The sequence below is a fragment of the Ornithorhynchus anatinus genome, chromosome 6 (genome assembly GCF_004115215.2).
Source record: "Ornithorhynchus anatinus isolate Pmale09 chromosome 6, mOrnAna1.pri.v4, whole genome shotgun sequence".
Classification (NCBI taxonomy): domain Eukaryota; kingdom Metazoa; phylum Chordata; class Mammalia; order Monotremata; family Ornithorhynchidae; genus Ornithorhynchus; species Ornithorhynchus anatinus.
Window position 1 is genome coordinate 22760476 of NC_041733.1, and position 24779 is coordinate 22785254.

Genomic DNA, 24779 nt, shown 5'->3' on the forward strand with positions numbered 1-24779 from the left:
GCTACTGCTGGGTGCCCTGTACACTACACAGCTCAGTAAATGGCCTAGAGAAGCAGCATGGCCTAGTGGAATGAGCTCGGGCCTGGGAGTCAGAGGTCGTGGGTTCTAATCCCGGCTGCTACACGACTGCTGTGTGCCCTTGGGCAAGTTATTTAACTTCTCTGTGCCTCAGTTACCTCATCTGTGAAATGGAGATCAAGATTGTGAGCCCCATGAGGGACAAGGACCGTGTCCAACCTGATTACCTTGTATCTACCCCAGTGCTTAGAATAGTACTTGGCACAGAGTAAGCACTTAACAAATACCACAATCATTATTATTATTAATAATAATTACTGTCGATTGATTTTTTTTAATGGTATTTGTTAGGTACTATATGCCAGACACTGGACTAAGCACTGGGGTAGATACAAGGTCATCAGATTGAACATAGTCCCTATCCTACGTGGGGCTTACAGTCTAAATTGGAGGGAGAAGGATTTAATCCCCATTTTACAGGTGAAGTAACTGAGGTATAGAGAAGTTAAGTGACTTGCCGAGGTCACATAGCAAGCAAGAAACAGAGCCAGGCTTTGAACCCAGGTCCTCTGACTCCCAGGCCTGTTCTCCTTCCACTAGGCCAGGTTGCCCCTGCAGCAGGGATTGGTTGACTGATCATGGGAAGATCTTCTAGGAGTCGGCAACCATTCATATTTGCCCGCCACCTCCTGTGACTTGGGATGCTCTGCTGTCTCGGTGGATAAGAACTTTAGTTTGGCTCTGGCACTGTGTGTATGGTTGAGGGATTTGAGTGGATCAGAAGAGCCAGCAAGAGGGGGCATGGGGTGGGTTGATGAGGAGGCAGAGAGTAAAGGGTGAGTTTGGGAAGAGTGGAGAAAGAAAAGAGAAACAAGAATAAGAAATGGGGGAGAGGGAGGAGAGTTATGATGTAGAGGCTTAAGGAAGAGGGGAGTGGAAGGAAGGAAAGGAAGAATCATTTCAGGGGAGAGTAAGAAGAGAATTATACCCAGGTGTAGTCAGGGCATTTCTGCTAGAGAGGTTCCACGGGGGATTGGTGCATTTTGCATTGGTAAATGTTATTAAGTAGTCCTTCAAAGTGATAGGATAAATGAGTTTTAATGCCTACTTGTCAATCAGATCATCTCACAGTTTCAATTACTACGTGGTCTGATCTTCCAGTCAGGGGGCAGTGCCGGGAAAGAGGGAGGCAGAACTTTTCATGGAATTCCATAGGAGGAAGGGACTTGCATGTGGGGAGCAGACTGCTGGGGCCATGCATGTGTGTGCAGTTTCTACCAAAACCAAAGTGTGTGGTATTCAAAGAGGGGTGTGCCTGTTTTTCATGATTGGACCTGGGGACAGAGAGGAGACGGATGCTGTGTGTGTGAAGGGGGATGCACCGACTGTTTCCACCACTGAACCAAGGGACAGAGGGGAAGTGGAGGGTTGTGTGGGTGAAGAGAGATATGCATGTGGTTCCCACCGCTGGTTCAGGGGAGAGAGGAGACGGAGGTTGTGTGGGTGAAGAGAGGGTGTGCACACGGATTTCACCACTGGACCGGGGGGAGGGAGATGGCAGAGTCTGTGTGGGTGAAGCGGGGCTCAGTTTCCACAGCTGGATCAGTGGACAGAGGAGGCAGAAGAGCTATGGGGGCCAAGGGGAGCATGTGTGCAGGAGCGGCTGGAGTGGGGAAAGCAGGGAATCACCTGTGGTAACTCACCAGACCCAAGAAGCCTCATTTTATTTAAAAAGCTGACAAAAAAAATTATCAGGAGCTCTGCACCAGACCCTGAGAAGTTCTGGACACATCATGGCTGGACAGTGTCATATTGCATTATATGAATGGCTGGGTTGGGGTTGTGGGGACTCTAGTGCCATGTTGGGTTGCAATTCAACTGCTTCGCCTCGGGATTGGTTGAACCGCCAGGACGCCCAGACAAATTTATAAGCCAACTAAACACCACTTACGCAAATCACACCCCCGTTGTGGACCCAGGGAAATTAGCTCAATGTGAGATCCTGTCAGTCCCATGAGGAGTTGTTTCCTGAGTTCAAGTTCCACCAATCAATCAGTGGTATTTATTAAGTATTTACTATGTGCACAGCAATGTAGTATGTGCTTGGAAAATTCAGTAGAGTTGGTTAGATACTAGTCCTGACCTCAAGGAGCTTACAGTCTTGGAGGAGCAGGAAGGGGAAGCAAGTCTCTTGTAAATTCCGTCACTGGTTAGTTTCCGGTTCTGGGGAAGGGGAAGAGATATAAGGGTTGGCTCCCCACTAGATTGTGACTCAGAGTGTAAGATCATGTACTTTCCCAAGTGCTTACTTCAGTGTTCTGGACTCAGTAAGTGCTCAGTAAATAATAATTATGGTATTTGTTAAGCTCTTACTATGTGCAAAGCACTGTTCTAAGTGCTGATTGACTGTATTTTTTAATGGCCTGAGTTCCCCCGAACCAGAAAAAAAGGTTTGAATCAGTTTATGGATTAGTGGGAGAGAATTACCATACTTAGTAAGAGATGCTTAAACTAGCTTTGCAAGCAGTCCCAATCCAAGTCCAGGCATCAGCACAGCTGGTTTCACATGGATAATTATAACAACAGTAATCAGTGACATGAGACAGATCCTTGGCAGCTTGTCGCCTGAGAAGTTCAGAGCTTGGGAGTTTGTGCCCTGGAGCTCTGGGGTTTGTTGGTTGAGTCAAACTTGTTTCCTGGGGTTTCCCCCAGGGTAGCAGTTCTGCAGGGAAAATCCCCACAAAACAACTCTAGATTTACAAAGTTATCTCCTCCAAACCTCCCTTTGCTCCCCTCCTAAATTAATCCATCCCATTCCCCAAAATATTTGGAAGTAGAGGCTCGAATTTGTGATCGTTGAAGAGAGAAGGGGCACTCCAAGGCTCCCAGCTATTCAGGTTGCTATTAATGTATTAGGCTGACTGAGAAGCAAGCAAGGAGCGAGTAAAGGTCTACTTCATGTTTGTCTGTACTTTCAGATGAATTCCATTTTCACCTGCTCTATTATTAATGGAAACAAAACTGGAAATACATTTAGCTTATTTCATCTGTCTATAATGCAATATGGATAGTAGAGCCAAAATAATTGGTAAGTGGATAGCTTCTGAAATCTACAGATCTCCCATTCAGCTACTAAAAGGCTTGAATGGGGCATTGAATCTCGCATTGCCTTGTGCGAGATTCTTTTTGTGTCACTTTTTAGAATTAAAGGCTCTGATTCTCTTCCTGGGCAGATAGGTACTTCTGTTTTTTCACTTTCTTTCTACATCAGAGGAGAAAATAGTAAGGTCTTGATTGGCTGGTATACAGTATGCATTTTTCTAAGGAGGCGGTTGGTGTAGGTAAGCACGGTGGCCCATGCACTCCCTCCAGCGGCTTCTTACAATTCTGGTTCCCAGCATACAGAGTGATTTAGATAGGGTATGGGGGTGGGGTGGGGTGCGTGTGTATTTGTGTGTGTGTGTGTGTATGTGCGTGCGTGTGTGCGTGTGCTTGCGTGCATATCTCTATCTTGGACAAGACATAGAGGAAACAAGATGGGGGGCATACATGTTCTTGGCACCATAATTGAGTTGGTGTTTTCAGGGGGACTTGGGAGTGGGGAGTGTTGTAACCTTGAAGAGCAGAATTGCCCCCTTCACTGACGAACCCATTGCTCTGGAGGTAAAAATGGGGAAGGGGAGGGGGCTGTGTCATGTGGAAAATTTTGGCCTCTCAAGAATCTCTAATCCCGTCCCCAAGGAAGCAAAATGGGAAGCTGGGGAATTCCAAATGTAAAGGATGACATTCTCCAGAGAGCTCTCCCCTCCCTCTTTCCTTGACCAGAGGTGAACCGAGAGTAGGGGTAGGGTCCCAGCACTGCCACTGGGCAAACCTTATTCTCCTCAGTGCCACCTCTATTGCTGGTATTGGTGGTAAAGGAGACTCTCTTAGGACCATGGTGTGCCCATCCTGAGAAACCCAGGTATTTTTCTGGTGGTATTTATCACTTTTCCCACTTTGCTCTAAAGAAATCAAGAAGAAGGTGTCGGTGACTCTCATCACGAGTTAACTATTAAAGTGTTGAGATACATTAACCATGTGGAGTAGTAGATGAGGGATCTTTGGAATGGGGAACAAGTCTGTGCACATGCCATGTGATTTCCCTTCTGGTGCATTTTATTAGCTTCTGAGAAAAAGAAAGCTGTTTGTTTTCAGAGTCTGTGTTCTTCATTTGCTTCCTGTATGGAAGCTGAATATGCAGTGTGGCTCAGGGATTTTGAGGGTGGTTATGATTCCAGCTCGACCACCAACTTTCTTGTGAGGCCTGGAGAGCTCTTTTGTGCCTCAGATTTCTTCCAAGTGAAATTTGGGTAATGTTACCTGGTGCTGAGAGTCATAGTTAATGATCTTTAAGTGATTTGAGGTTCTCAGATGAGAGTCATGATAGAAATAATTGCTGCTACTATCCTATACAGTCATTCGAACAACTGCCTTTTTATTGAAATGACAGTAGGCAGATAACTAAGTGAACCATGATAAATGTCAGGGAAGTTATGTTCCTGACTTCCTCTCTTGCTCCTTAAGAATTTCTGAGAGGATTTTGATCCCTTAGCCTCTGAAGGGGACTTTGAAAGCCTCCCATTAGCTCTAGGTCCAAATTTAGAAGGTTCATTAGTTTGCTGAAGGCGCTGGCACATTCTGATGCCTTTACAGTGTTGCAGGAAGTGATTTACCATAATTTCAGATCCCTTTTTAGCCTTTTCATTATAGTGACGTGCCTTGCTACTATTGGAAATAACTTCTGCAAAGCAGGCTTTTCATGGTGAAACAGCTGCATAAAGAAAATATTTAGAAGACTATAATATGAATGCTAAAATCTGCATTTTCTCTTCCTTCACCCTATTTTCTCAACAGCAAAGCTGTCAATAGAGAAATAGCGTGGCCTAGTGGAAAGAGCAAGGGTCTGGGAATCCGTGGACCTGAGTTCCAGTCCTGGCTCTATCATTTACTTGCAGTGTGACCTTGGACAGTCACTTAACTTTTCTGTGCCTCATTTTCTTCATCTCATAAATGGGCCCCGCAGCATTTATGTACATATCCTGGCACTCTACCATTTCCCCTTTCTATAACATATTTTAATAACTGTCTCCCCTTCTAGACCGTAAGATCTTTGTGGGCAAGGACCATGTGTTCCAACTCTATTGTAGTGTACTCTCTCAAAAGCTAAGTACGGTGCTGTGTGCTCAATAAGTGCTCAATAAATGCCACCGATCTATTGGGGATTCACTACTTGTTCTCCCTCCTACTTAAACTGTGAGCCCCATGTGGGATAGGTACTCTATCTGACCTGATTATTTTGTGTCAACCCCAGGGCTTAGTACAGTACTTAACATACTATTATTATGATTATTGTCATTATATTGAAAACATTTGGTAGATTTTCCTATAGTCTCTTACAGGCTTTCTTATTTTTTGCTTAGATTTTATTATAATTAAGCTTTGAGTCACAACCACTAAACTTTTCTGACAGTTGTACCCTAACAAGCTTGGGGAGGACGGGGGGAGAATGTGCATCCCATTCTCTTATACTGTGGGAGTTCAATTCTTGCAAAATCCTGGTTTAAGGAAAACACATATTATAATTCTCAGCTTGGGCGTGTGCACACCTGGTTCTTTTGCTATTGTGTCACACTTCATCCAGGTAGACCTGCACTGCTGGAAAAACTATCCCTAATTCTGCCATGGTGTTCAATCTAAAAAGTGCAGGGTAAACACCTTTTGTGATAGAACTGAGAATGTTCCTGTCAACAGATACATGTGATATCGGTCACTTTCAGTCATGACTAAGAAACTTTGCAGTCTCACCTTCAAAGCTGTCCTGTATTGCTAAAACTAAGGCTGGAGAGAGTTTCTAGGAGAAGGGTATGTTCAGCATCGTTGGAAGGAGCTAAGAGGTTAAGGAGAATTAATTAGGACAGAGAAGTCTATTGTTTTTTTCCAGTTGGGGGAAGGATCAGTGGAAGCTTTGGTGAGGACAGCCTCAGAAGAACAAAGAGAGCAAAAAATATATTGTGGGCTCAATAATATAGTTGTTAGAAAGAAATGGAGGAATTAAGGAGTTAGGCAGAGAAGGGAGATGGGGCAGTAACTGGAGGGAGTGGTGGGATTGAGTGATTATTCTGTTAGTATTTGAGAGATATAGGCAGAAGGGAAGGAGATTGTAAACTTGTCTGTAGATTGTAAGCTCACTGTGGGCAGGGAAGGTGTCTACCATAACTCTGTTATGTTGTACTCTTCCAAGTGGTCAGGATGATGCTCTGCATGCAGTACTCAGTTTATATGATTGATTGATTGATTGAAGCCAGAGGAGAATTAGAGTTTGAATACAGGGTTTAAAGAGAGAGAAAGGTGGGAGCAAGAATTTTAAGAGATAAGAGGGAGTAAGGTTCGAGGCACACAGATAAAGGGGTTAGATTTAAAAAGTACATGGGAGATCTTTTGAGAGATGAGAGCGTGTTTCTGTATTCTGCTTGCTTGAACCATAGGAAAACATTTGATACTATTCAGTGAGGGAAGGATTTGTTCCAAATATTACTCTCTTCAACTTGAATTTCATCAGTTTTACATGTTTAGCAACAACCTAAACATGATTCAAAGTGACCTTCTTTAATTAGTTTCTGCTGATAAGAAAAAATAAAAGCTTAGGATGTTGAATTTCCCCCTTCAAGCCAAGAGTGCTTTTCTGAAGTTCTTTTTCCACTTCAAGCTTTCTAGATCTATAGTCCCAGGACTTCTACCAGAATTAAGCTTCAATCAATTAGTCAACCAGTGGTGTTTATCAAGTCCTTACCGAGTGCAGAGAACTGTATTAAGTGCTTGGAGGGTACAGTAAAATGGAGTTGGTAGACCTGATCCTTGTCCACAAGGAGCTTGCAGTCTACAGAGGGAGGCAGACATTAAAATAAATTACAAGTAGGGGAAACAGAGTATAAGGATATGCACATAAGTGTTGTGGGAATGGGGTGAGCATCAAAATGCTTATGGGAAATAGGAGAAGTTTTCTAGGCCCAGTGTTAGGAAAGGCCCTATTCCATTCATTATGCACATTTTGTCCAAACTTTGGCATCTCCAGTTTCAAAATCCAAACTCTTTGTGAAGGTTGCATTATAGTATTTTATTCCCAAGTACTTGTCCTCATCGCACTACAGAGTGTGACTTGGAGAGTAGAAATTTGGGCACCTATCTTTGAGGCATCTGTGCCAGGGCTGAAACCCTTCCATATCTCTTTGGATCCATAAGCCTTTTATTAATTCAGAAGATGACATGCCTTTGGTTTTAGTGTTGATGGTTTTATTTTTGTATCTTGAAAAGGGAAATATTTTCCTCCCTGAACCTCTAATTTTGAGAATTTTTTTCCCACGTTGATTTATGTTGTAAGAGGAACCAAATGCTAAACGAGGCTGTTAGTTCATTGTGAATATAACAGGGAAAAGGCAAAAATGAGGATAGCTTATACAATACAGAGATCCAAGTTCATATCAGGCTTCAGGTGTGCTCTTTACTGTGTGTGACCTTGAAGTCATTTTACCTCAATTTCTCCATCTTTCAAATAGGGGTAATTGTAATTTTCATTTATGTCTCGGGCCTGCCTGAGAATTATTTAGATACCGTCTACAAAGTCCTTTGAGGTCCTCAGATCAAAGGAACCATACATAAATGTGACTAGTATAATACTGATGTCCTTTTGTTTTCACAGGTATTCAAAAGAAGATATTTTTACTTAACCCAGCTTCCTGATGGTTCTTATATTCTTAATTCCTACAAAGATGAAAAGAATTCAAAGGAATCTAAAGGCTGCATCTACTTAGATGCCTGCATTGAAGTTGTCCAGGTAGGCCTATCAACCAGTGGTATTGTTGAGAACTGTACTAAGCGCTTTGGAGGGAACAACCCAATAGAGTTGGTAATCATGATCCCTGCCCTCAAGAAACTAAGATGGACTTAGCTTATTTTCCACTCTCCTAAGACTGGGCCAGAGAGAAACACTTCAGAATCATCTTCTTTTAACCCGACATTTGGTTTTGGGAAGAAGACTTGAGTAATCCCGGCTCCTCCGCTGTCTGCTGTGTGACCTTGGCAAGTCACTTCTCTGTGCCTCAGTTACCTCATCTGGAAAATGGGGATTGAGACTGTGAGCCCCATGTGGGACAGTGCTTGGCACACAGTAAGTGCTTAACAAACACCATAATTAGTATAATTATTGTTATAGTGGAAAGGCTCACCCAAACATCAATCCCCTAGTTTCTGTAGTGACATCCCTTTGTAGGTTGTGCAGTGCTTTGCTACATCAGAAGCCTCTGGGTCAGGGCTACAGGAATTTGGCCTCCTTTCTCTGTTGTCTCTCTCCTCCAACCCCTCAGCTGCAAATAATTAGCAGTGGGAGGATGGAAGAGGAGGAGGTGGAGGGGAAGTGGGGGAACAGGTACTAGGTGGGATTTGGAAAAGGTTGCCTCCAGCTCTTAAATCAAACAGTAGTCTTCACTGAGCACTTACTATATGCAGAGCACTGTACTCAGACCGTGGGAGAGCACAACAAAAGCAAATGAGAAGATTCCTGGTAGGGGGAGTAAATAAATAAGTGAAAATAAGTAACTTGTATAAATTATTATATACAAAAAGCTGATAGGTACACAAGTGCTGAGAATGAATCTAAAAGTGCTAAACATGACTGTTGGGTTGATGCAACTTGGAAAGGCTTCTTGGAGGAGGTGGGATTTGGGGAGGGTTTTGAAGTTGGAGACAGCTTTGGCCTTGTCTGAATTTGAAGTGGGAAGGGTGTTCCACAAATAATAATAATAATAATGGTATCTGTTAAGCGCTTACTATAATAATAATGTTGGTATTTGTTAAGCGCCTACGATGTGCCAAGCACTGTTCTAAGCGCTGGGGTAGATATAAGGTAGTCAGTTTGTCCCGTGTAGGGCTCACAGTCTTCATCCCCATTTTACAGATGAGGTCACTGAGGCACAGAGAAGTTAAGTGACTTGCCCAAGGTCACACAGCTGACAAGTGGCGGAGCCAGGATTAGAACCCATCACCTCTGACTCCCAAGCCCGGGCTCTTTCCACTGAGCCATGCTGCTTCTCATGTGCCAAGCACTGTTCTAAGCCCTGGGGGAGATACAGAGTTATCAAGTTGTCCCAGGTGGGGCTCAGAGTCTTAATCCCCATTTTTCAGAGAAGGTAACTGAGTCACAGAGAAGTTAAGTGACTTGTCCAAAGTCACATAGCTGACAAGTGGCGGAGCCAGTATTAGAACCCACAAGCTCTGACTCCCAAGCCTGTGCTCTTTCCACTAAGCCACGCTGCTTCTCCACCAATGCTTTTCCACTAAGCCACCAAAGAAAACTTGGCACGAGCAAGAGGTTGGAGGTGGAGGTGGACAAGCCAGGTCTGAAACAGTTGGAAGGTGGGCTTGGGGGTAGGAATGCATGTGTGGTGGGGTGTAGTGGTTGAATAGAGCAAATATGTAGGATCAAAGTGAAAGTAAGCCATAAAACATTAAGTGCCAGTATGATATTCCACTCTGAATTAATTGGAGGTGGATGCTTTCCTTTTTTATTTTCATTGCTGAGCATCCCTTCACCTTGACTCCTGCCGACAAGCAGGTGGCGTCAGGAGGGGGGCTGGCACGACTGATTCGGGGATTGTTGGATCAGGCCCTTTGAACCAGGGAATACATGGCGGGGAATTTCACTGGTTTGGGAATTCATAGTTATGGGAGAGAAGTGGCCTTGTCCTGATTGTCCTACTGGCCTGAGACCAAGGCAGGAATCCTAGACTGGATTGCCTCAGGTCCTCTGCTCCTACAGTGAGTTTGGCACGGCTCTGGCTTCTGGAGGGGTGCAGGAAGTCTGGGGGGCACTCTCGGGTGAAGACAGGAATAAAGCCAGCTCTCTGTCCCTGCTGCTCCAGGCCTTCAGCTGGATGAGCTTGACTGATGCCGTCCATCTCCTCCCCACCCGGAGCAATGCTCATCTACCCCTGTAGCTGATGGAGGCAGGGGGTAGGTGGGAAGGCTTGATGGAGCCTTGTAGCTGAAGAAAGGGCTGGATCGCCTCCAGAGGCCTGTGGCCAGGGGCAGCCGCAGCCCCTATGCTGGGTGCTGTGTGTGTTGGTGGCTGCCCATTGGGCAGGGGAGTACCAGGGTGTGGGTTATAACAGGGCCAGATGTCATGTGCCCATGTGATCTTTCATTTATGCTATCATGTTGGATATCATTTTGCAGACAGTAGAAGAATCCTTTTGTTTTTGTGGGTTTTTTTTGGGGTGGGGAGCAAATTTGAGTAAAGCATTCTTGGCATTTATGCCCTTTATATATTGTGTAGAGTAATTCTGGCCACATTCATGACTGCTTTTCAAAGAAGATTCATTTAGAAAACTATAAATAGTCAAGAAAACTTTAAGCAGGATGGAAATAGGAAAATATCTCAGCGTGGTGATTTTTGTGGCAGAGGATGCTAATGGAGAAAGCAGAAGGCTTTAAATATTATGGTGGGTGTGTTTGTTTCACAGACATATTGTAATTGTAGAACAGTAAACAGAACTAAAATACGTTAGTGGAAAAAACGGTAACATTGAAACACTCTACTAAGCTTGTTTTTTTTTTTTCGTCTGTCAGTGCCCCAAAATGAGGCGTCATGCTTTTGAACTCAAGATGTTAGATAAGTACAGCCATTATCTGGCTGCTGAAACAGAACAGGAAATGGAGGAATGGCTCACAACTTTGAAAAAGATCATTCAGATCAATACAGACAGTTTGGTTCAAGAGAAAAAAGACCCAGCGGAATCTGTACAAGGTCAGAGTTTTTGAATGATTTCTTACGAAGGTAATGCACTCATCTCTAGGGCATGAAACATCCTTCATTCAGTGTAAATTTGTAATCCTGATTGACCTTTTCCTTCATATAAGTTAAATATGAAGGCATATAAAAATGTAAGTACCCAGTATTATATATGCTCTAGTGTATTAGAAGGCCTGAAATTGGACACTCCCACATGGATGAGAAGTCCATGGCAGATTTTCAAGGGTTCCATTAAAGCTTTCCACTCATCACGAAGCCTCTTAGTAATCAATCTTGGATAGAGGATGGTTTGGATCTTCTTATGAGATTACTTACAGACTGCAAGGTCTGGAACATCTGCTTTTCATGAATTTTCAGATGATGAAACAAGCAGCCAAGGAAAACCGGAGAATATCATGGAAAGTTTGGAGAGAAGTATGCACCCCGAGCTTATGAAGGTATGTCATTCTCCCGAGCGGCTGGTTTCAGCAAAGATAATTAGGGATGAATCAATAAATTTTAGTGCCAAGCTTCACTTGTTAATGCATTTAAAAGTTACAAATAGAGAAGTTTGTTGAGAGGGCTAAAATAGGCTGTAGCCAAATGAATTAAATGCACCTGCTAATGCTGACTATTGTGTTGCTGGCTGGTGGGAGGGGCTTACATGCTGTCAGTGTACCAGGCAGAAGGGAGTACTTCTAAATTCTTGACATTTCATATGTTTTGCCTTTAGCTTCTTTTTCACTTTCACTTTCCCATAGTAAATTTATCAACCGAATCTTTTGAAAGCTATTAGAAAAACCTTTCATAAGTGAAACTTTTTTTTTATTTCTGAAGGAGGCCTTGAGATGACTTTCTTGGAAATTATATTTAATTGAGAATTTTGTATTACATGGACTTTGTGAGTACCAAAAACTTGCAAAAATAAATGTTGGAGTATGAAAACAGGATTTGGTAAGCCGGATATGTGAGGTGTGAAGATAAACTTGGCTAAACTCTTCCCTCAGGCCAAGGCCTGGGGAAGTGTTCTCAGCCACACACCCACTCACACTCATACTCACCCACTCATACTCCTCATCTATAACTGGGGAGGCCACAGCTATAGCTGAGAAGTTGGTTAGCCCATCCAGTGTATCAGGCTAAAAAAGATCAAGAGGGTATAGTGACCCCTTGGGAGAGGTGATGATAGATGCCTTTGAAAAGACAGGGGATTTTAATATTTGTTTCACTTCCACCTTACAAAAATGATTAAATGTGAACAATTGATCCAGGGAAACCATTGGCAAAGGAAGGAAGAAAGCCGAGTTGAAATAGGAGTGGAAACAGTTAAATGATACTATAGTTGACATAGGGGTGGAAACAGTTAAATGATACTATTTATTAAGTGTTTACTATGAGCCAATCACTGGGGGAGATATGAGATAAATCACATTGCACAGCATCCCCATTCTACATGGCGATCACAGCCTAAGAGGATGGAAAAAAAATATTTAATCTCCATTTTTCAGACGAAGGAACTGAGGTATGAAGGTGCTAAGTGACTTTCCCAAAGACACATAGCAAGCAAGTGGCAGAGCCAGGATTAGAACCCAGATCTCCTGATTCCCAGTCTTCTTTCCACTAGACCAAACAGTTAAAAGAGTGTTAGATAAACACTCTCATTTCTCCTATCTGCTCTCCCCTCTGCATTACAATTGGTATTCAGATCTGTACCCCTTAAGCACGTGATATTTACCCCACCCTCAGCCCCACAGCACTTAAGTGCATGTCCTTACACTCTGCCATTTCCCCTTTCTGTAAGGTTTTTTTTTTAAAAAATGTCTCCCCTCTAGATTGTAAACTCCTTGTGGACAGGAATCGTGTTTACCAACTATATTGTATTGTACTTTCCCAGGTGCTTAATTCAGTGCTCTGCACTCAGTAAATACTATTGATTAATCTTTAAGATGCATCCTAGAATACCAAAAGAAATGACCAATATTATTGTAGAAATATTGCTCTTTTGAGAAATTGTGGAGGATAGAGCTCCAGTTCTTTGGATAAGATAAAATGGATCCATATTTAGAAAAGAGAAGGGGGAGAAAACACAGCTTCTTGTAGGCCAGGAGCATGTCACCAAGTCTGTACTCTTCCAAGCACTTAATACCCTGTTCTGCACCAAGTAAGCGCTCAATAAATGCCATTGATTGATTGATTTTAATACTATTATCTGAAAAAAACTGGATCAAGTTGACAAATATTCAATTTACAACTACCTAAATGAGGATAACCGTAGTTGAGTGCCTACTGTGTTCAGAGTTCTAAACTAGACTTTTGGGTGAACACAATGTAGGTCAAATTCACAGTTCTCACCCTCAAAAAGAATGCAGACTAATCAGGAAGACAGGCAGATACAAATTGCATGCACACCATGAGAGCAGGAGAAAAAATATAGATATAACTAGCCACAGCAGAAATATGGAAAATGAATAAATGGAGTATGTAAACGTATATAAATGAGTGGTCATAATGGCTGTGTGGATGCACGCCCAAGGATGGTGGAAATTAGCTATGGAATGTCTTCTGGAAGAGGTAGACTTTCAGGACTTTGAAGATGGGGAGGAATGTGGTCTGGCAGATTTGGAAAGGGGAGAGAGTGCCAGGCATGGGGAAAGGAATGATCAATATGTCAGAGATAGGGGGGTCAAGAGCAAGGTACAGTAAAAAGACTAATATGTGGAAGGAATGAAGAGTAAGAGCTAGGGAAGAGAGCAGATATCTAATGAGCAGAGACCCTGGAAACCAGTGAGCAGGAGCTTCTGTGTGAAAGGCTGTGGTTGAAAAAATCCAATATGATAGATGACATCAACAAAAAGAGGATTTTTGAAAGTTGAGCAGCAGTTCTTTCACTATAATTTGCATGATTCAAATACATTTTAGGGTATTGTTTTCTGTTTTGACCACTGCACTTTCTGAAGGATATAGAGAAACTGGAGCGGCTCCAGGGAAAAACATGACATAATGCAAGGACTGTAATAAGAGGAAAGGATAAAGGAATTGAGAGTGTTTTGCCCAGAAAAGAGAAGGCGTAGGGTTGACCAAATAATTTCCTTAAAGTATATGAAGTCCTTTTATAAAGAGGAAGTGGATCAGTGGCTCTCCATGTCCACTGGGGTTGAAAAAAGAAGAAATGGGCTTTCATTAAAGCAAGAGAGATTTAGTTTGGACACGATGGTGAGCCTGCTGTTGGGCTATCTGTTGCCGAATTGTACATTCCAAGCGCTTAATACAGTGCTCTGCACACAGTAAGCGCTCAATAAATATGATTGAAAGAATGAATAAGAAAGAATGTCTTTGCTATCTGGATGATAAATATCAGCATGAGCTACCTAAAGAAGTCATGGACCCGTTGTTCCCGTGGATCTGTAAGAAGGGAAGAGACGATCACCTAGCCTATTGGTTTAGTTACTCTTATGCTGGGACATGGGCCAGGACCAGGCCTTCTCTTCGGTCTGTGATTTTAATTTTCACTGTCATCCTTCCTGCACTGCCTGGCAGACATTAGAGAGACTTGTGGGTATAAGGCAAAGGGTTTATGTTATGTGCTTCTTTGTGAGTATCGGTCAGTCAGCCATATTTATTGAGCCCTTACTATGTGCCGAGCACTGTACTTAGCACTTGGGAGAGTACAATATAACAGACACATTCTCTGCCCACAATAAGCTTACAGTCTAGAGGAGGAGACAGACATTAATATAAATAAATTACAGATATGTACATAAGTGCTGTTAGGTGTCATCTCAAATCAGAGTTACGGAGAAAAGTGAGCAGGGTTACCCTGGTTTGACAGCGGGTGTCCGGGGTGCCATTTCACTACAAGCTGGTATTTCAAGAGGAACAAGATAAAGCCCTATTTCATCACCATTGTCTTTTTAAATCTTCTAGTATGGAAGAGAGACTGAACAGCTCAACAAACTAAGCAGAGGAGATGGAAGACAAAATCTCTTCTCTTTTGATTCTGATGTCCAGGTAATAGTAATAATATCACAGCTACTTGAAAGCTCGTTATGGGCAGGGAATGTGTCTGTTTATTGTTATAGTGTCCTCTTCCTAGTGCTTAGTACAGTGCTGCACACACAGTAAAAGCTCAATAAATGTGATTGAATGAATCTCTTTTCTAGGTCAAGAACATTTTTCTTATTCTATGAATTTGTTTGGAGAGGATAAACAATGTTATCTGCACTGTAAAATCATATGGCTTTAGCTGTAGAATAATTCTTCAGGTCCAAAAAATGAAACATGAATCACAGTGTTCGGGGGCAGAAGTTAAATCCATCTGTCGGAGATACATCTAGATCATCCTGCCTGGCATTCTAGATCCTATCCACACTACCCTGCCAGGACTCCTGACCCACTCTCCTCCTATTGCCTGTTGCAATCTTCCCTGCCTCTACTCAGTTAATGGGGTACCACTGAGGGGCACTTGAGGCACTGAGTCCTGGTAGCTTCTGTGGGCTGGTGTGAATGATGATGTCCATCTTCACCCACCCGCCCCTGCCTGGAACAGAATATACTGATTATAATAATAATAATTGCTATTATTATTATTGTATTTAATTGCTTATTATGTGTCAAACACTGTTGTAAGCTCTGGGATAGCTATAAGTGAAATCAGTTAGGACACAGTCCCCGTCCCACTTGGAGCTCACGGCCTAAATAAGAAGTTACCAGTGCTGGTTCTAGGCATCACTGTTCCAAGCTTCTAAGATATCTTTATTTTCTCTCAGTTGGTTCATCTGGTCTGTAATTGGACTAGTCATGCTCTTTCATTGAATACAAAAGAGTCAACTGATTGAGGAGGAAATTGAATCCAGGATTTTTTCCCTTGTGGTTCAATTGTTATTTTTTTTCTTTTTGTGGTCAATCAACTGAGTTAACTTTGTTAGTTATTTGTCATTACTTACTGAAAAGACAATTCTCAATTGTCTCTCTGAACCCATTAGGGCACAGTATTATTACAATAGGAGATCTTTCAGGAAGACAATAAATGAAATCTACTTCGGATGTCCTTTTGAGAGTATTGCCTTCTCAGAGTTTCAGTCCAGTCTGCCTTAACTTAGTGTTTGGGAGTCAAGCTTTCCTCTCAGGCAGCACTGGCCTCAGAAAATGGGAAAGTGTTGGTTGATTGAAAAGGTTACTCCAACCTTTGATCTACTGGAGATGCCCAGATGTCCCCTGCATTTTGATGGCTGGTGCCTGAAAGGAGAGATTGTTTTGGTGGCTTGATCTGACTGTTCTTTGCATTTCAGTGTCTGAGACGCTGATGGAGGAATAGATAAATAAGGGCAGCAATTGGAACTGACCTCCATAGCAATGTCTTGCATCCTAAAATTTCATAGATAAGTGTCTAAGGAGGAGCAGCTCAGTCACTTTTGTAAAAGTTAATTTTTTAGATTGAGAACCAGATGCAAAATCAGACTTTTCTGGACATGCTGTGTTTTTTAATTATTTCCAGGAAGATTTGGTGAGTGATACGGTTCTCTAGACTGTAAGCTTCTCCTTTAGTCTTGTAAGCTCCTTGTTGGCAGGGGGCATGTCTACCAACTCTGGTGAATTGAACTCTCTTTGTGCTCTGCACACAGGAAGCGCTCAAATGCCACTGATTGATTGATCAATAAAGTCTTCCAGTATATCCCATGGCTAAATGGATGTTTTAGGCATAATATATTAGATTTTTACTTTAATTAGTAATTCATTCTTTAATAAAGGAAAGTAAAATTTTTGGTTCAAGTGACCCAAATACACTGCCTTCCCTGCCCAAACTGACTAAATAACTCTGGCCTGGGAGTCAGAGGACCTGGGTTCTAATCCTAGCTCTGCTACTTGCCTGCTCTGTGACTTCACTTAACTTCTCTGTGCCCGAGTTTCCACATCTGTAAAATGGGGATTAAATATCTCTTCTCCTTTCCTTTTAAACTCTGAGCCCTTCATACGAAGAACAGGGACTATGTCCCACCTGATTATCTTGAATAATAATAATAATAATAATGGTATTTAAGCACTTACTATGTGTAAGCGCTGGGCTGAATACAAGCAAATTGGGTGGGATACAGCCCCTCTTCCACATGGGGCTCACAGTCTTAATCCCCATTTTATAGATGAGGTAACTGAGGTACATGGAAGTTAAGTAATTTACCTAAGGTCACACAGCAGATGCGTGGCAGAGCCAGAATTAGAACCCAGATCCTTCTGAGTCCCAGGCCCATGCTCTATCCACTAGGCCACTGTGCTTCTCAGTGTAGTACAGTGCTTAGTACAGTGCTCAACAAATACCACTCTTCTTAGTCTTATTAGTAAGAGATTAGAATAATACTTGCCATTTGTGAATTTTCTTTTGGTCTGTGCAAACCAGACCTCTATGAATAAATTATATGCCCCAATTATTTCATTCTTCTGCCTATCATGAATTGATTGAAAATAACCAGTCAGGAAGTCTAGGAAGGCATGAGAGACTTCTGGGCAGGGCTGAAAGCTTCCTTTTTGTATTAGAAGCAACTCAGCATTTATTTGAAGAAATTGTAATTATCTGCCTGGAGTTTGACACTTTTCTAACTCACATAGAGTGTGGAAATATATCCAAGCAAATACTTTTGTGGTTTTTATTTTCAAGCCAGTATTGACTTTGTTTTCGTTAAAATTTCATATTCTTTCATTTCTAGCGGTTGTTCTTCTCAGGAATTGAATCAGAAATAAAACCATTTGAAGAAAAGTGCAGCAGACGTTTCATGGTGAAATGCCATGATTTATCTTTCAATATTCTGGGCCACGTTGGAGACCAGACAGGAGGCCCACTGACCAACGTATGCATTTTCACTTAAAATGTACATCCTTTGGAGCAAGAGTTTCATATTCAGACTGTCTTGTGTATGGGTATTGAAAAGTTGAGACTAAGAGCCCTGGGGAGGATAATGTAGATTTTATTCACCCTGGTTAAACAAATTTCACAGGAAGGAATTTAGGTTTAAAGAATTAAAACATTAAAGGGCCCTATTTGTTTATAGCTTGAATGAAAAGTAGGTCTGAACATTTCTTTCTGAAAATTAATAAATTCATTCAATAGTATTTATTGAGTGCTTACTATGTGCAGAGCACTGTACTAAGCGCTTCGAATGTACAAATCGGTAACAGAGACAGTCCCTGCCCTATGACGGGCTTACAGTCTAATCAGGGGAGACAGACAGACAAGAACAGTAGCAATAAATAGACTCAAGGGAATGAACATCTCATTAAGACAATAACAAATAAAGTTTCATTTAAAATCAATCTTCAAAAGTCTTTGCTGACCCAATAAAGTTAATCAGTTTTTTACCTGTTTTGCCTTGCTGTGTTTGGATTTGTTCGATTTACTCTGCTGAAGAGAATTCTTCTCTTTAGAAAGCAAATCAGACACAAAATAACCCGGCTGTGAGCCGAGGGTTGGTCTTTTATTGGCATGAATTTTCTTTTTGTGAGCAGCTTTAAAGAGCCATCTGTAGCGAGGAATCATTCCCTCCCAAACTGCTGATCGAGCAAAGCTTTTGTCAAGTGCTGGAAAATAATTGATAGTGGTTTTAATGGGATTATGTGTCATTTTTTTCACTACATTAAAATCATATGTTCATTTTACATGTATAATTTATATTATTTTTCTTGGAAAGTCCTTATCACATGTAAAGACTTTCTAAAGAATGTTATTTAAAAATGATGGAATACTGCATCTGTTGAGTTTTAAGCCTGTTTTCAAGTTTTATTGGTGATCCCCTAGGATTTCGTTTCGAAACTCGTAAATGTGGTTGAATGTGAAGACGTTCATACTGAACAAAATCTTGCCAAAGGTGTCAGATTAAAATGTTCTTTTTGTCAATGAGCTTGCAGGTTGGTCTTAGGGACATTTGTAACTGTGTGAAAAAGAACAGTTCATTTGACTCTGAACACAACTGGAGTCCAAATAATTAAGTGATAAAAATAATTGTGTAACAGTCTGCTTTCATCGGGGCTGCTGGTTTAATGTAATCATTTGTTCAATTTTCCAGGTTGAACCCTTTTTTGTCAGCCTTGCTTTGTTTGATGTGAAAAATAATTGCAAAATTTCTGCTGATTTCCATGTGGATTTAAATCCTTCATCGGTCCGTGAAATGCTGCTGGGGACTTCAGTTCAATTGCCTAACGATGGGAATCTGAAGGGGTCCTCTCCTAATGAGTGTTCCTTCCACGGAATCGCTGAATCTCATTTGCGCTGCATAAAACAGGTGCGGAATTGTATTTAGCTCTCTCAATATATGCAGAGGCAGAAATGCCCTAGAAGCTATTTAAGGGGTTTATTTTAGGTTCTTCTAAAAATGGGCCACCTATTACCTAAATCTCTTTAAAAGAATCTAATAATGGTGAATAAGGGTGGATGGATAGGTGTGAAAGGTATTTGGCAGTGCTCGGCAGTGCATTATTTTATTTAACCAGTCCAGTATGAGCTAGAACGTCATCTTGAATTCTCTTACTAGTTGAGAGGCTCTTGGGGCCAGGTAACCAAGAACTCTGCATAACCAAGTTTGATTTCCTGAACAAGTTAGTCCAATTTTGCTCCTGGGTGTAGGAAAAGGAGATGATGGAAATAGCATGCTAAATTATCAGGGCATCCTGGGTCGCTCCAGTCTGGGGAGGAGAAAGATTGCCCCTTGCCCTCTTCTCATTCATGGAAATCATTCAGGTCACCCTGCCCAGAAAAGAGGTCTTTGATTCAGAGTGTGCTGCGAGCACTTTGAGGAGGAACCAGACTCAGACTGACTGCCCCATTATTATCCCCTCCCTCTAGGCCTGAGGTGGAAGAAAGGAGGGTGAAGCCTGGCTGGAGCCCAAAAGGTTGAGGTGGGAAGTGGGGTCTAATGCCTTGGAGGAGTTTTAGGGAGTATCTGCCTGGGGCTTGAAGTGCTCTCCAACTTGCACCAGGGCCGAGGTTTTTAATTGCCCATCGTGGGGAAAAGGGACTTATTTCATTAATTTTCATTTACACCTGGGGACTGTCTCTATCTCTTTAACTTCCCACCTGTCTTCCCTTAGCCTCTCTCCCCTTTCTCGTTTGTTCTCTGGCTGAATCACTTCAGTGTCCTCTGATGCGTACTTCACTCGGAAGGGAGGTTTGGCTGGAAACCTGGGGTTTGAAGGCGGGTGCGGAACCGTGTGTCTGGATCGGGGAGGGAGGGTCTCCCTATCGACTCTCTTGTGTCAGCCTGAGAAAGATGTGGAGCGCAAATCTTCCCCCAGGGCCAGGCATGTAGCCTGTAGATAACATACAAGTCTGTATAAACTGGTACTCTCCCCCTCCTCCTCTGAGAGCATAATAATAAAATAATAATAATAATTGTAGTATTTCTTAAGCACTTACTTTGTGCTAGGCACTGTTGAAGTGCTGGGGTAGATAACAAGCAAATTGGGTTAGACACAGTCCCTGTCCCATGTGGGGCTCACAGTCTCAATCCCCATTTTATAGATGAAGTAACTGAAGCCCAGTGAAGTGAGGTGATTTACCCAGAGTCATATAGCGCATAGTGGTGGAGCTGGGATTAGAACCCATGACCTTCTGACCACCAGGCCAGTGCTCTATCCACTGTGCCATGCTGCTGCCTACCTGCAAAAATCAACCTATTTTATAGTGTTGAAACGTAAGTTTAGATAGGATGTTAATTTTCTTCATCGTACTCCACTAAGGGGCAGATTTCTTGTGTTTACAAACAGTTGGTTTTGAGCCACAAGAAGAATCTGGCTGAGCAATCAGCTATGGTGTTGAATGAATTCATGTGGTTGCCCTTTAAGTAATAGATGCAGCCAGCTAGTAGCTTATTTTGGGAAAATTGCACATGGAAAGAACCTAACTGGATATCACCAAGATTCACTCGTATTTAAATCTATCAATTGTATCTCTTGAGAGCCTCCTGTGTGCAGAGCACTATACTAACCACTTGAGAGGGTACAATACGATAGAGTTGGTAGGCACAATCCCTGCCCACAAGAAGCTTAAAGTCTAGAGAGGGAGATACAGACGTTAAAATAAATTCTAGATAGCGGAAATGGGAGAGAATAAGGTATATACATAAGTGCTTATGGTCGGGTAATATAAGTGCATGCAGAAGGGAGGACGGGTAGAGGAAATGAGGGTGAAATGAAAGCTAATAATAATGATTTTGGTCTTTTTTTTATGTTAAGGGCATTTTCTCAGTGACAAATCCTCATGTGGAAATTTTTCTTGTGGCACGGGTGGAAAAAGTTTTACAGGGAAGCATCACCCATTGTGCGGAGCCATACATCAAAAATTCAGATCCGGTTAAGGTATTTGTCCGGTGTTTGTGATTATGCTGCTGAGGACATGGAAATATGTGGTACCATTTGTGTTTTCAATCACTCAAAATTTTTTTAAAAATAGTTCCCATTTTTTGTTCTGTGGAATATAATCATTTCGCATTTTAGCTTGTTCTTCAGTGTTTGTAAAGTGAAGAATTTCTACTCCTTGGGAGCTAAAATTAAAATGAGAAATCTTGGGTAATACTGTGCAACAGTCGACCCTCTTGCTGTGTGCACTTTCCCCTCCCCTCCAGCCTCAGATTTAGATTTACACTGGATATGTATGGGTTTTTTGGGGGGCGAGGGTGTGTGTATGTGTGTGTGTCAAGCGCTTAGGACAGTGCCCTGCACATAGTAAGCACTCAATAAATACGATTGAATTAATGAATGTTTGTGAGTGGTGGTGTTGAGTGCTTTATTCAGTGTTTTATACAGTGGCGCCATCTTCAGATGTTAAGGATAGCAAATGTTCTAACATTATTGATGGTGGCAGTTTAGCTTTTGAAATGGTATTTATTCATTGTAGGATACTGCTGCTCCCTGACTCTGATTTGTGAATAAATCGTACTTTTTGAAAGCAGAGATCAGAGCTACCACTGTATTAAAATTGAGAAGCTTCTCATACTCTATCCCTGAGGATGAGAATCAAATCAAATGAAACAAAAGACTTTAAAAGATTAATTTTCCCCTTTCCCTTCAGCCTGGGGATGAAACACACAGTTTCACAGAAAATTGAAGTGAAATGAAACTGTAATGAAAGAAATAAATATTGCTTTATTTTAAGGTAATGATCGGTTGTATCCAGAATGAGTCACTTATGAACATGAATAGTTGAGCCATACGGAATAAAGGTCAAAGAAGAATTGGGTTGAACAAAACTCAATAGCTGTTCTTTTCCATTTCCTTTGATACAGAATTTTAATAAAGGAAATTAGCGATATCACCAATGAAAAAAACAACTATTGGAACACTTAAGAGAATAAACACAGTGGCCTGAGCTGCTTTTTGTACTCCTGATTACTGTCACTGTTGTTTGATTTGGGTGGCTTTAATAGCTAAAGTGGGAGGAAATTTGATTTGGGTTCTTTGGCCGCCTACCACCTTTATGACTGTTAGTCACTGCCCATCCTTTTTCTTTAGGTGGCCCAGAAAGTACATAAAACTGCTCGGCTGGTGTGCAGCAGGCTTGGACAGTATAGAATGCCTTTTGCTTGGGCTGCCAGGTTAGTTCTAATTCATTTGAACTCTTTTTTCCATTAATACTAAATTGCTTGTATGAACTTTTTCTAAGTCGATGTGGCGTACCACTGGCAAGTAAGCTAGTGAGCCAGGCAGAACCTGCCCACCCACTGGACAAACTGGGGAGATGGGCAAAGGTAGGAGACTGTGCCAGACACCTGGAGAGCAGTAACAGCTATGCAGAGTCAGTCAGTCATATTTCTTGAGCACTTACTGTGTGCAGAGCATTTTACTAAGCGCTTGGGAAAGTACAATGTAACAGATACATTCCTTGCCCATAGCGAGTAGTTTAGAGAGGGAGACAGACATTGATATAAATAAATTACAGATATGTACATAAGTGCTGTGGGGCTGAGACGAGGGATAAAGGGAACAAGTCAGGGCAACACAGAAGGGAGTTGAAGGAAAGGGAAAGAGGGCTTAGTCAGGGAAAGCCTTTTGGAGGAGATGTGCTTTCAGTAAGGCTTTGAATGGGGGGAGAGTAATTGTCAGATATGAAGAGGGAGGGAGGTGCGTTCCAGGCCAGAAGCAGGTTGTGGGTCAGAGGTCAGCGGAGGTGGGGCGGGAGCTGTAAATATATGAAATATAAAGTGAAGAGATGAGAAATTGACCAGGAAAGGTGTCCTAGAGGAAGCTGCAGGAAAGGAAATAGAAAGGGAGAACAAAGAAAAAAAATACAAAAATAAATATAGAAGGAGGAGAAAGAGGAAAAAGAAAGAAAAGATGGGGAGAGGAGGCATCAATGGAGCAAGATGGAGGAGAAAAAAGAGTGTTGGGGGAGTGAAAGGACTGAGAAGTGAAAATGAGTAGGAAAGAGTGGAAGATTGGATTTTGGGGTGAGGGAAAAAGTGAGTGGGTGAGAGAGAAGGTGTAGATTAGTGTAGTATTTGAAGTGGTCATCAAACAACCCAAAAGATGTTTTGTAGTTTTAGTGAACAAGAACTTAATTCTCTGCACTCATGCTTTGACCCCTTTAAAATGATTATCCCATTATTTTTCCACATTTTACCATAACATATCTCAGAAGTATAGAAAACTTTTGGCCATTTTATACTATAAAAGCATTACCCCTAGGAGCCATCTTCCTTCTCTTTAATCCCAAATGTCCCCCATCCCCACCTGCTGAGCTCAAAAGGATCACCCTCTGCATAGACCTCAGTTTACAGGTGGAACAGGAAAAGCACAGGAAGGAGAATGGGAAGCAGTCATACTAAAAGCATCTACTGTACAGGGCAAGGTATATTCTTGAAAATGAAACCATTTTCCATAAGTATGTTTCTCAGGGGAGCTTGGGAGGTAGCAAACCTGGAGAGAGCTTCATTTTGATCAAAAGTTATAGTAGATTTTTAAAAACACCTTATTATAGTTAAATTATAACTTTGTCCACCAAGGTAGATTTATAAATTTGGGAAATTCCAATATGTATTTTGTAAGAGCTAGTAAAAGTTCTTTAACTTTGATTCACTTATTAATGTGTAACAATCTTGAAAGCTGCCCTTTTTTTGTCTGTGTACTGTTTTAGGCCAGTTTTCAAAGACACTCAAGGGTCCCTGGATCTGGATGGAAGATTTTCTCCTCTGTATAAGCAAGACAGTAGCAAACTCTCCAGTGATGATATTCTCAAATTCCTAGCAGAGTATAGGAAGTAAGTTTGAAGTGAACATGAATTTAATGGCTCTGTATAACTAAATTCTTAGTTTGGTATTTGTGTTAATTGCAAAATAAATTATTGGGGGTGGGGGGCTGAGTGTAGTGTGGCTAATATGTTTGGTATCCACATCTTCAAGACTAATGTATCATTCTTTTACTCCTAGGCCCGAGAAGACCAAATTGCAGATTATTCCTGGCCAGTTAAATATTACACTTGACAGTGTGGCAGTAGATTTTTCAAGTAAGAACTCTCCAACTGAAAATAGAACTATTTGTGCTATCCTTGAGTTCCTATGTCATTTTTTAGATTTTCATTAATGGAACATTTGTTATGTTCAAAATGGGTATGTGGATACAGTTGATCTAACTATTTTAATATTCAAATAATATTTATTGAGCACTGTGTGCAGAGCACTGTACTAAGTACTTGGGAGGGTTCAGTACAGTAGAGTTGGTGGACATGATCCCTGCCCAACAGGGAGCTCATAGGTCACTCATTTTCAGTTACCATTTATATTATTCTGTTTTGGGACTATTTGTTCTGCCCTTGGTTCCAGCTTTTAAGGATCGATCATAGTTTCAAAAGGCTTCCAGAGCTTTCCTGGGTGAAACATAGTAAATTTACTGATATAAGGTAATTCACCATTAGTTAATTGATATCATAGTTGGCAGTTTATTTCCAAAAGGCAAGTAAAAA

At 41.7% G+C, this 24779-nt stretch overlaps 1 protein-coding gene across 4 annotated transcripts in view; it reads left to right on the plus strand.

The window, feature by feature from the left end:
• The window catches only part of DOCK11 (dedicator of cytokinesis 11), a 155233-nt gene that overhangs the window by 46458 nt on the left and 83996 nt on the right, over positions 1 to 24779 (plus strand). For all 4 annotated transcript variants that reach the window (XM_039912359.1, XM_039912358.1, XM_029067561.2 and 1 more), the window contains exons 7-16: positions 7757 to 7891; positions 10681 to 10858; positions 11222 to 11301; positions 14768 to 14851; positions 17542 to 17682; positions 18895 to 19110; positions 21059 to 21181; positions 22334 to 22416; positions 23955 to 24077; positions 24247 to 24323. In XM_039912359.1, the coding sequence (XP_039768293.1) occupies positions 7757 to 7891; positions 10681 to 10858; positions 11222 to 11301; positions 14768 to 14851; positions 17542 to 17682; positions 18895 to 19110; positions 21059 to 21181; positions 22334 to 22416; positions 23955 to 24077; positions 24247 to 24323 (1240 nt within the window). The remainder of the gene's footprint in view (positions 1 to 7756; positions 7892 to 10680; positions 10859 to 11221; positions 11302 to 14767; positions 14852 to 17541; positions 17683 to 18894; positions 19111 to 21058; positions 21182 to 22333; positions 22417 to 23954; positions 24078 to 24246; positions 24324 to 24779) is intronic.